This window comes from Pistacia vera, unplaced genomic scaffold, assembly GCF_008641045.1.
Source record: "Pistacia vera cultivar Batoury unplaced genomic scaffold, PisVer_v2 Contig296, whole genome shotgun sequence".
Taxonomy (NCBI): Eukaryota; Viridiplantae; Streptophyta; class Magnoliopsida; order Sapindales; family Anacardiaceae; genus Pistacia; species Pistacia vera.
The window spans coordinates 122427-133025 of record NW_022196108.1 but is presented as its reverse complement, the minus strand read 5'-3'; the positions used below and the strand labels follow the sequence as shown (position 1 = coordinate 133025).

Sequence of the window (10599 nt, the reverse complement as noted above, 5' to 3'; positions counted from 1 at the left end):
AGTCATTAACTCACTTATTTACTGCCAAATTGAACCACCGTTACATGTTTCTAACACTGATTGATCAATCTATCATATTTGAATTCAAGCCTATTTTATTTAATCTATCGACGCCCTTTATAATAATAGAAACTTTCTTCAAAAGCAAGGACAATTTTATAAACCTAACACTATGATACATGCAAATAATTTTGGCTACATACAGTGTTACGTAGATCCATTCTGTCTTCTTCTTCAACTATAATTTTTTATTTCCTTATATTCATTATATATTAAGGACTAAGGAGGTCTTGCCTGCATATCTTGATCCGAATTTGCAGCCTGAAGATATGGTTAATTACTTGCGTAAGTTTTGCCTCGGATGGCGGTGGATATGATCCTCTCACTTCCAAACTAATGGTACAAATATATCGGTCTCCGAGAAGAGACAGACTGTATACATCTTTATATACAGTCTTGTCTCTTCTGGTTATCAGATCAATTAGAGATGTTCAAGAAATCCCTGACGGAGATGAAGGCAATGGGGGGAGAAGAAGAAACTGCAAGTACAGTGTCGAAAACCATATTCATATTGTGTTCAGTAAGCGATGATATTTTACATACTTATCCATTAAAAGAAGAGCCCGCTATGATTTCAATTCCTGCACCGATTTGATAGTAAGTTCAGCTTCAAATTTTGTCAAGGTATGTAATACATAACAGGCTCTGGATTGATTGATCGATGTAAAAGGTAGTGTTATATATAAAGAACAAAATTAAAAGACATAAAAATATGTTCCATCTCAAAGAACAATACGCGGAGGATTACCAAGAGGATAGTGTTGAGTCTTGAATCAATCAGCTCAATTTTTTGATTCAAAGCTCTTATTGGAATTAGATTCTCTTGATATAGAGCTTCTTGACTCTTCAATTATATACCTTGATATATATAATCAGTTACTTTCCCTTATCCAGAACCCTGCTCAATACGGTAAATATTTCACATATAATTACTTAATTATGCATCATTATCATCAATTTCTTCAAAAAGAAATAATTTAAATAATTTTATTAATCGAATAAGGGTTTGAAGTGGCAAATAGAGGTTGTTGTGTTACTGGAATTATTGAAGTAAATGTAGCTTGTAATTCTTTAAACGATTTACGGATATGCAAAGATGTTTTTAAATACATATTTTGGGACAGTTACCAGTACCTTCTCACAAAGACTGCTTACAAAATAGTCACCGCTACTATTCTCAACAGAGTAAACGACTTTTTTCCACTCAAAGTTAATATTTTATTGCTACCCAAAGCCAACACCGACCAAATTCTACGGTGAAAATTCTCTCAGTCACTATCATTTAAACCTCCGATCTCCTTTTTAGAAAACCCTTTTCATTTCAACACCTAATTTCTCATCGATTATTGACCACTACAAAGTTAGAGTTTGCTTTTTTAGCTTATATCTAACTGATTCCAACAAAAAATATTCAATTAGTCACCACCATTCGATCCATCAGTCTCTACTCTGCAAAACTCCTGTTAACCTGACTCCTAGTAACTCGTCGAATATCAACCGAGAAAGTGAAGTGTATCTTGGCTAGTAACAAAATATTAACTTTGGATGGGAAAGTGATATTTTGAAACTTTTTGAGTGAGAAAGTGTCATTAAGCCAAACCTTGGGCGGGAAAAAGTCGTTTACCCTTCTCAACAATTACATCAACAATATTTTCCAAGAATAATCTCTCTGAAAATATACATTGGTTAATTGTATCATACTGATTTAAGCTTGACTAACGTATTGATCACTTCCTTTTCTCATATATCTTTTTAAAATTATTTTCTTTAATTCTCCCCTATATAAAGACCAGCCTTCTCATTCTTTAGGCATCTCAGAATTCGTAACACTTAAAAGAGTCCATTATTTTCTTGTTGAGTTTAAGCAAAACCTTGTAAACCCCTAAACAACATTACTACTTCCCATTTTGCTTCATCACCAAAATACTACCGCAATTATCTTCCATTTTTATGATCACACCAATCCTTGAATACACCTTAGTCACATCCATATATCATCGTCGCTCAGTTTGGAGAGAAAAATCCTAGAACCATAACCATCCTAACCTTTTACTATCCAAAATACTGCATACAGCAACAAAAAACCAGAAATGGAGATCCATTAAGATTTTCCTCGTGTTTTTCTCTATTTTTTACAGACGGGTTCACGAAAACAAAAATCATCAAATTTCGATTTCAAATGAGTGAGTTATTATTTTTCAAAGTCACTGTTGTGTTCTTCCATAAAACCGCTCACCAAAAATTTGTCTTGGTCTTCTTTTGATTGATATCAAAGAATTTCTTCAGGGAAAAGTCGCGGGTTAATTTACCAGCTATTAAGAATGCGTGGTCGTAATATAAGAAATGCATATTAATACCTAAATTCTTTGAGGTAATTGACAAGCGTCATCCAGTAGAAATGATTGATTTTACCCCAATACTCGCTATTGTTTTCCTTTATTTAATTTATACAGATACCTAAATGTAAAAAGTGGTACACTCTATTTAATTAACTCTCGCAGACATTCCCTACATGGCTTTACACATGCAGTTCTTTAAATGAGTCCTCAATGCATATTTTTTTATAAGCTAGTTATGTCAGTTAAATGTACGACTTAGAAGGCCCAAAAAGCTTCTAGCTTACTCAAAATTTGTGGCTTAGATATATATTCTTGGAGACCAAATCATATGGATGATTAGTGATCAATCGAAAAGCCTTTAGGAGGAGGAAGACATTGGTTAATTTTTAATAATATAGAATCTTAAATTGACTACTGGCAAGATGACAATTCGTTTTTCTATACAAAAATAAAAGATTATAAATTTTTTTTTTTTTTTTTTATAACTAGAACGTTCGAACTAACTTACACGTTACAAATATGATAGATAGCCACCTTGTGGGATCGACTTAGAGTATTGGATACAAGATCTCCAGGTAACCCATCCGACCATTGTCTAGTGAACTAAATCAAGGACAGTTCTAAAATACAATGAAAGCATTATTCATATCTTAAGCACTTTCATAGACTTATATATAAATGATTTCCTTGCCTGTTGAAACGTGGTTGGTTGTACAATGGAGGCATATAATGTTATATCTGATTGTGGAGAATACACATATGTATATTCATTAAAACATAGTACAAAATTGTTACTTACTAAACGTAGAAGTAACATGAGTAATTCTTTGGCAAACTCAAAACTTTCCCACTCCTTCAATAATGAAATATGAATGCTATGATTATAGTTAATCACTAAGATTACGTCAATCACCCAAAATCATTCAATCACTCAACTCACTGATTAAATGTGATTACATTATTATGATTGACAATCACCCAAAATCACTCAATCAATCAATTCTGACATGATACTAGAGCTTCCAGGTTGAATCAGCTTCCGCTCACTTAGCCTCTCTTTTCTATCCCTGTAATTCAAACAGATACTCGGTTAGCACAATACTCGGCTAGCCTTTCTTTCTGTCCATACAGTTCAAAATTCAAATAGATACTCGATTATATTTTCCAATGGCAAATAACTAAAGCTCAAACTCTGACATAATAACCAACATTTGCATCTTTTACGCAAGCTCGTGGTTTATGACCACAAGCTTGACAAGGAGTGATAAAATATGAATGTCACGATTATGGCTAGTTACTAAGATTACACTAATCACCTAAAATCATTCAACTAATCAATTCCCTGATTGAGTGTAATTACATTAATATGATTGACAATCACTCAAAATCACTTGATCAATCAATTCTGATATTCATGTCATATATTCCTCTATACTTAAAAGCACAACTACATTATTGTATTATGCCATATCTTATCAACAGAACATTAATATTGTATTATGTCATACAATTTCTCGAGCTAAATTTTATAATACTAGATACAGGTGTATACATTTTTAGCCACAACATAGTTTCTAACCTAAATATCTTTCTTGTAGATAATATTTCCAACTATCACTATCTTGAAATAACACAAATTTTAATAACTTCCAAATCTATATATCACTATAAATATTATAAATATTTAAGAATAATGGATTTTTTTGACATGACAACTATGTCAGAAAAGCAATTATGTCATAATATATCCTTTTTGGTATCGTAATTTTGTCATAATCAAAATATATCTATTTTGGTATCGTAATTTTGTTATACTCAAAATATATCTATTTTGATGTTGTAATTTTGTCGTACAACGTTGATCGTTAACCATTTATACTGATGCATATATATTTCTTGTGATTGTTGTCTCTTTCAAAGATATAAGAATCATAATGTTAATGCCTCGGAAACAAATTAACCTATGTTTATCTAATAAATAAATAAATATATATATATCCATTTCCTTCAACTATTAATATTTGTATTTAATTATAATCGAAAAAAGTTGGCACCAGCTACAGGAGAACATATATATTTCCATCGCAAATGTGTGGTCCTTAACCATTTATGTGCTCTACGCTTTATGTGTTAACCAAAATAATTAAGCACTCTATCACAGGGCGCTTTCAAAACCTGTACTGATGTTTAAGCAGAAGGGACACTTCATTGCAGCTTCAATGGGTTAGTTTACACGTCGGCCAAGGCTAAGATCTTAGACACCGATCTAACAAGTCAAAATGTATTAAATTATCAGTTACCTTTTTTAGATAAAATGCAGTTGGGGGTTTGAGTTAATTGAATTATAAAAGACAGAGATCGATGGCCATGAAAATGACTAATAACAAAACTCATCAAATTTACAACAGAAGCCAAACCAGCCAGTGATGGACACGATGCCTTCAAGCTTGAAGTGTATCAGATTTTCTGAGCGTTGGGATAATCATCAATATGAAAGCTACACCAGCTCATAAATTCTTTTAGGTGTACTTTCCACGTTATATAATTTGTTACGTGTTCAAGACACATAAGAGTATACCAATTACAATATGTTTTTGCATTTGCTTTTTTAGTCTATCTTTACTACGGTTTTCATGATCCTCTTGTGAAAGTTTGTATTCAAGAAAAAATATCGTGAAAATGGTTATCTAAATTAATCACCCAATTAACACTTATTGACTTTTTGAATGGTGAATTTAAAATTAATTAAGATTTGGATTCATGCCAATCAAGTTTTATCATTTTTTCTTTTTACTAGGAGTGTCCGGATTAGTTTGTGCACATCGACTAACCCCGGCTCTGAAGTTGTCGACCGAGTAAGCCTCTAATGTCCACCCTATTAACAACCGAGGTGAATCAAACTCATAATCTCTTAAATAATACATACAAGAGTCATACTCAACCGCCCAATAATGGTTTAATCAAGTTTTGTTTACTTTAATTGTTTGCTATCCATGAAAATGGTCTCTGTTGGCTTAGATTTGGATATATATTGACAGTTCACATGGCAACTTCTTGAGTAAATTTTACTGCCCACGTTAAGACATAATATAATTATATTTACTTCAATTTCGTTGATTTTTATCGATCAAGACTTTTAGATCTTTTTTTCTATTTCTTACTTAAACATACTGCTCCACAATCAACTCTCAAATGCATGTTCTATCTCTTATGTATATCTGTAAGGTATATATTTAATTTCCATCCGCAGTCTCTAAAAGAAAAGATATTATAATCTTGTGATTGAAAATTTATACAGAGATAACTAGCTTCATAATCATGTTGATCATAAACCATTTATATATGTTAATTCAGAACACCAAAATAAGAATTCTTCTACCAGTAAATATATAAAACTGTTCTTAACAGTGTCTGATTTTAATACGGGTTCATCCTATGAAATGTGAATCCAAATACGTTATATATTCCATAAATAGATATTTGCAGGTGGGCTCCTAAGAAAAGAAACGAAGTAAGATGATGAACACTACACTGAATTTTGATTATATACGATTGTGGTCCAGATATCGTTCCATTGCCATCCTCATAAAGAGAGAAATCGACTGTGCGATGATCTGAATTTTGATTATATAGAAACCTACTAACAACTAATTGTCTTATTGGGATCAATAAATAATTCACTACTCATTTTTTAAGACTTAAAGCTCAAAATTAATAGATTTTATCGAATGTCATTTTGTATAAATATAGTTTTAATTCGTGTTAGTAGATTGATCGTCGTCCGAAATGTTAATGTTTATAATGATCGTCGTCATCATCAAAAAAGGCGCATCAACATTATGTATATGTAAATTTGTATGTTTATTTCTTCTTTGTTCAGCTCGTTATTTACTTTTATGTATCTTTAATACCATATTGATTAATTTACTAAGAAACTTTATATATAAATAACTAGGAGGATGAAAGCACAACACACATCTCGTCCTACAAACTATCAATTGCCTTCTGCTTGCACAAGTTTAGTTGTTAATTCATAAAGCTATAGAGCAATGAGGTTTCTCTCTCAAAACCCTTCTTCTTCTTCTTCTTCTTCTTCTTATTCTTCCACTACTATTTTCTACTTGGTCATAGTGATAATTATGCACTACCATAAACATGGAGATGCACTAAGCCTACCAGGAAACCAAACAGTGCCAGCACTTTTTATATTTGGAGATTCGATAGTGGATCCAGGCAACAACAACAATATCAAAACTATCATCAAGTGCAATTTTCCACCCTATGGGAGAGATTTCATGGGTGGAAAACCAACCGGAAGGTTTTGTAATGGAAAAGTCCCCTCTGACATTTTAGGTACTAAATGCATTAATCCTCTCACAGAATTAGAACCTTCAAATGAACCAAAGATTAATTAAATAAATAATCTTAATGGAGACAACTTGAATGACTAATTTTATGGTCATCAATGAAAGTATTAATTGGTCCAGCAATTACATATATGAAAACTTCACATGCACCGATGCACGTCTTAATATGTACCTTATATTTCAGTTGAAGAATTAGGCATTAAGGAACTGTTGCCCGCATATCTGGATCCGAATTTGAAGCCTGAAGATCTCGTCACTGGCGTAAGTTATGCTTCTGGTGGCTCCGGATATGATCCTCTAACTTCCAAAATTGCGGTATCTCTCTTTTACTTCTAGTTTCCTGATTATTTATTATATCTATATATATATAACTAACGTTGATTTGTTTTCATGGTGTTCATATCAGTCTGTATTATCATTATCAGATCAGTTAGATTTCTTAAAGAAATCCTTAACGAAGATAGAGGCCATGGTGGGAAAAGAACAGACTGCGACCATACTGTCGAAGGGGGTTTTCATAGTGTGTACGGGAAGCGATGATATTGCAAATACTTATTTTAGTACTCCATTTAGGAGAGCTCACTATGATATCAATTCCTATACAGATTTAACAGTCAGTGAAGCTTCAAAATTCTTTCAGGTATGTTTCACAAAAATCTATACAAAAACCTTCAGTGATAATTTGAGAAAATAAAAGTTTTATGAGGGTGGCAGGCACGTTGGCAAGTTGTGTTTATTAATTGATAAGGAGGAAACCAAAGCGGTATAAATGCAAGTGATACCAATAATAGCAGGGGATTGGCTCTCTTCACTGTTAATATAACAATAAATATTGGTTTTAACCAAATCTCACAAACTTTTTTTCACAATCCCAACACAGCAGATCATAATTGGTCAGTTCGTAATAGGTCCATTACAAATTAACCAATTATGAGTTATTACATCGGTATTATAAAAGAAAGTTTATAAGATTAGATTATAAGTGTAATATTGTCTGTCAATATAATCTAGCAAGCACACATCACACATCCTTACAAAGAATTGTTTTAAAAAAAAATCCTTTGTTTTACTTAAATATATTTAAGTGTATACATGTATAAAGATTTGTTAGCATTTCTTCCAGTAAAATATATGAAAGTAAAATTATTGAAGAAGATTTTTTGAAAATAAAGTTTTTACTATAAAATTGTTGGTATGCACGTTCAAATAGCTTTTTTAACCATGGCCGGATAGTGTGATAAGGACTCTTAAGTGTATTATTCAAGAGGTTCTAAATTTGATTTTCTTCCGTTGTTAATAGGTTTACCTGGTCATTAACTTCAGTGTCTAGGAGAACTAGTTAAGGTGTCTGCAAACTGACCCTAACACCTCCGGTTACCATATTTTATCAATCTTTGTAAGGGACCATATTTTATCAATCTTTGTAAGGGCAATGAAGATAGAAAGAACCATTGAGAAATAAATGAATAACAGACAGGGAAGAATGAAGAATATTAAGAGTAAATAATCAGTATTAAAAGTGGGAAAACAAATGGCAGGAACTTTATGGAGTAGGAGCAAGAAGAATAGGACTACTTAGTTTACCACCAATTGGGTGTGTACCAGTCCAGAGAACACTGAATGGAGGAATTCAAAGAGGCTGTTCAGAACAAGCCAACCAAGCTGCTCTACTCTACAACTCGAAGCTCTCCTCTTTAGTTGATTCCCTCAATCAACGATACCCAGACGCTAGATTTGTCTACTTTGATGTCTATAACCCACTCCTTTCCATCATCCAAAACCCAGCTCAATACGGTGAGTATTTTATTATTTCTGTTTTTTCATTGAATTCATAAAACTTATGGTAATGGGTTTGATTCGTTCAGGGTTTGAAGTGGCCACAAAAGGATGCTGTGGAACTGGAGATTTAGAGGTGAGCATACTCTGTACACGTGTAAGTGATCCACTTACATGCAAAGATGATGCAAAATATGTGTTTTGGGACAGTTACCATCCCACTGCCACCGCTTACCAAATTCTTACCCCTGCTGTTCTCAGCAACAGCATCAACAAATTCTTCTAGACCACTCAAAGGCAGTCCCTGTATAATTAAATAAAAGTTGGAACTGTAATTTGTGAATGGCATTACTTAATTGAAATTAATTAATAATATTAGTTATAAATTATTGTGGGCCAAAAGTTGTCTTGATCCTGCTATAGTTTTGTGATATTATGAATCAAAGGAGCTCAATGGACTTTGATGGATCAAAGTATCACAGCAGGGAAGAGATTTGATTCATTACTATTGATAATGTTAATTTGGAAACAATTGGAAAAACTACCCCCTAACAAATAATGAAAAACAGTAAAAAGAAAAAATACGCGGTTTATCTTGGTTCACCTAAAACTGGACTACATCTAACAAGGTCAATATTATTTCAATATTACCTCTCCTCTCTCGTTACAGTAAATGTATTTGTTATGATTTTCTATATCACTTATACAAAGAAAATAATGTGTTTAAATACTAGTTTAGATAAACCATAAACTACTAGAATTTTTATTCATAATCCCACTAACATTGTAGTAACATCTCGAGGTCGCATGATTGTCGAAGTGGTCATCAACTCTAACAAATTTAATACATATCTCATTGTTTTTAAGCTTCTAAGAAAAGAAGAGATGACACAACAACAAAAGATGGGTAATACGAGTTAAAATCAAGATAGAGATATACTTTCTATTTTCCCTTTGCTTGAAGGAGGGTGACCAAGTTTATGAAAGCAAGACNTCTTCTCAGCAACAGCATCAACAAATTCTTCTAGACCACTCAAAGGCAGTCCCTGTATAATTAAATAAAAGTTGGAACTGTAATTTGTGAATGGCATTACTTAATTTCAATTAAGCTTACTTAATTTCAATTAAGCTGAGCTTAATTGAAATTAATTAATAATATTAGTTATAAATTATTGTGGGCCAAAAGTTGTCTTGATCCTGCTTGAGTTTTGTGTATCATGGATCAAAGGAGCTGAATGGACTTTGATGGATCACACTATCAAAGCAGGGAAGAGATTTGATTCATTACTATTGACAATGTTAATTTGGAAACAATTGAAGAGCGTTTGGAATCAAGGTAAAACTAACCACTCACAAATAATGAAAAACAGTAAAGAGAAAGAACACGCGATTTATCTTGGTTCACCCAAAACAGTCAAGATTGAGTTTTGATTTGTGATCTTTTTCAGATTTTCACGATTTCATTCAAATTTTTTCAGAGTTTTTTGCGCATAGAGGATCTGAGGAAGAAGCAACTGCGTAGAACTGATCCATGAGCCTTTTCATGTGATATGATAGGTGACCTCATCATGATGTGTGATGACATCACCGATCCAACCGACAGTTCAACCGGTTGAACCGTGACCCGGGCAGCAGAGCGGGTTGCTCTCCGGTCCGGCTTTTAAAACAATGAGCCAAAGGGAGAGACTAATGAGGATTTTTGTGGATGTGAAATTTGAATAATAATCTTAAAGTGGGATGACGTTTGGAACTGGGCCTATGTTAGATCAGTGTTTTGCACATAAATTACCCAATATATTTTTTTGTTTTGGAATTAACTGTCTCTTTTCGTTCATACAAGGCAACTACCACATTAAACAAATATTTGATTGCTGCTTCACTATCAGAGGAAAGCAAAATAGACTAATTAAATTTGCAACCACTCTATTAATAAAATAACCCCAACTAATATCTGTATTGAAAGTGTACCCAAATCCCTTTCTTTCTTCTTTATGTCATAACGTAAGTATGAGTATTATTTCAAGGAAGAAATTCGTTCTATCTATTGAAGTTCACTA

The 10599-nt window shown here is 32.7% G+C and overlaps 1 protein-coding gene across 2 annotated transcripts; it reads left to right on the top strand.

The window, feature by feature from the left end:
• The first annotated feature begins 6359 nt into the window (after positions 1 to 6359).
• LOC116135196 (GDSL esterase/lipase EXL3-like) lies at positions 6360 to 9627 on the top strand. 2 transcript variants are annotated; one of them, XM_031420902.1, is made up of 6 exons: positions 6360 to 6752; positions 6951 to 7081; positions 7173 to 7406; positions 8305 to 8560; positions 8632 to 8818; positions 9561 to 9627. In XM_031420902.1, the coding sequence occupies exons 1-6, from the start codon at positions 6449 to 6451 to the stop codon at positions 9568 to 9570; spliced, it is 1122 nt and encodes a 373-aa protein (XP_031276762.1). In that variant the 5' UTR covers positions 6360 to 6448; the 3' UTR covers positions 9571 to 9627. The 2 variants fall into 2 exon arrangements, with proteins under 2 accessions (XP_031276762.1, XP_031276761.1); XM_031420901.1 differs by lacking the exon at positions 9561 to 9627 and having other exon boundaries at positions 8632 to 8926.
• The last annotated feature ends 972 nt before the right edge of the window (positions 9628 to 10599 follow it).

Bases quoted from the DNA above. Each gene is read 5' to 3' on its own strand.
- LOC116135196 (XM_031420902.1), top strand. From the start codon at position 6,449: ATGAGGTTTCTCTCTCAAAACCCTTCTTCTTCTTCTTCTTCTTCTTCT. The intron at 6,753-6,950 runs GTACTAAATGCA...CTTATATTTCAG, and splicing joins AGTCCCCTCTGACATTTTAG to TTGAAGAATTAGGCATTAAG. The intron at 8,561-8,631 runs GTGAGTATTTTA...TGATTCGTTCAG, and splicing joins CCAAAACCCAGCTCAATACG to GGTTTGAAGTGGCCACAAAA.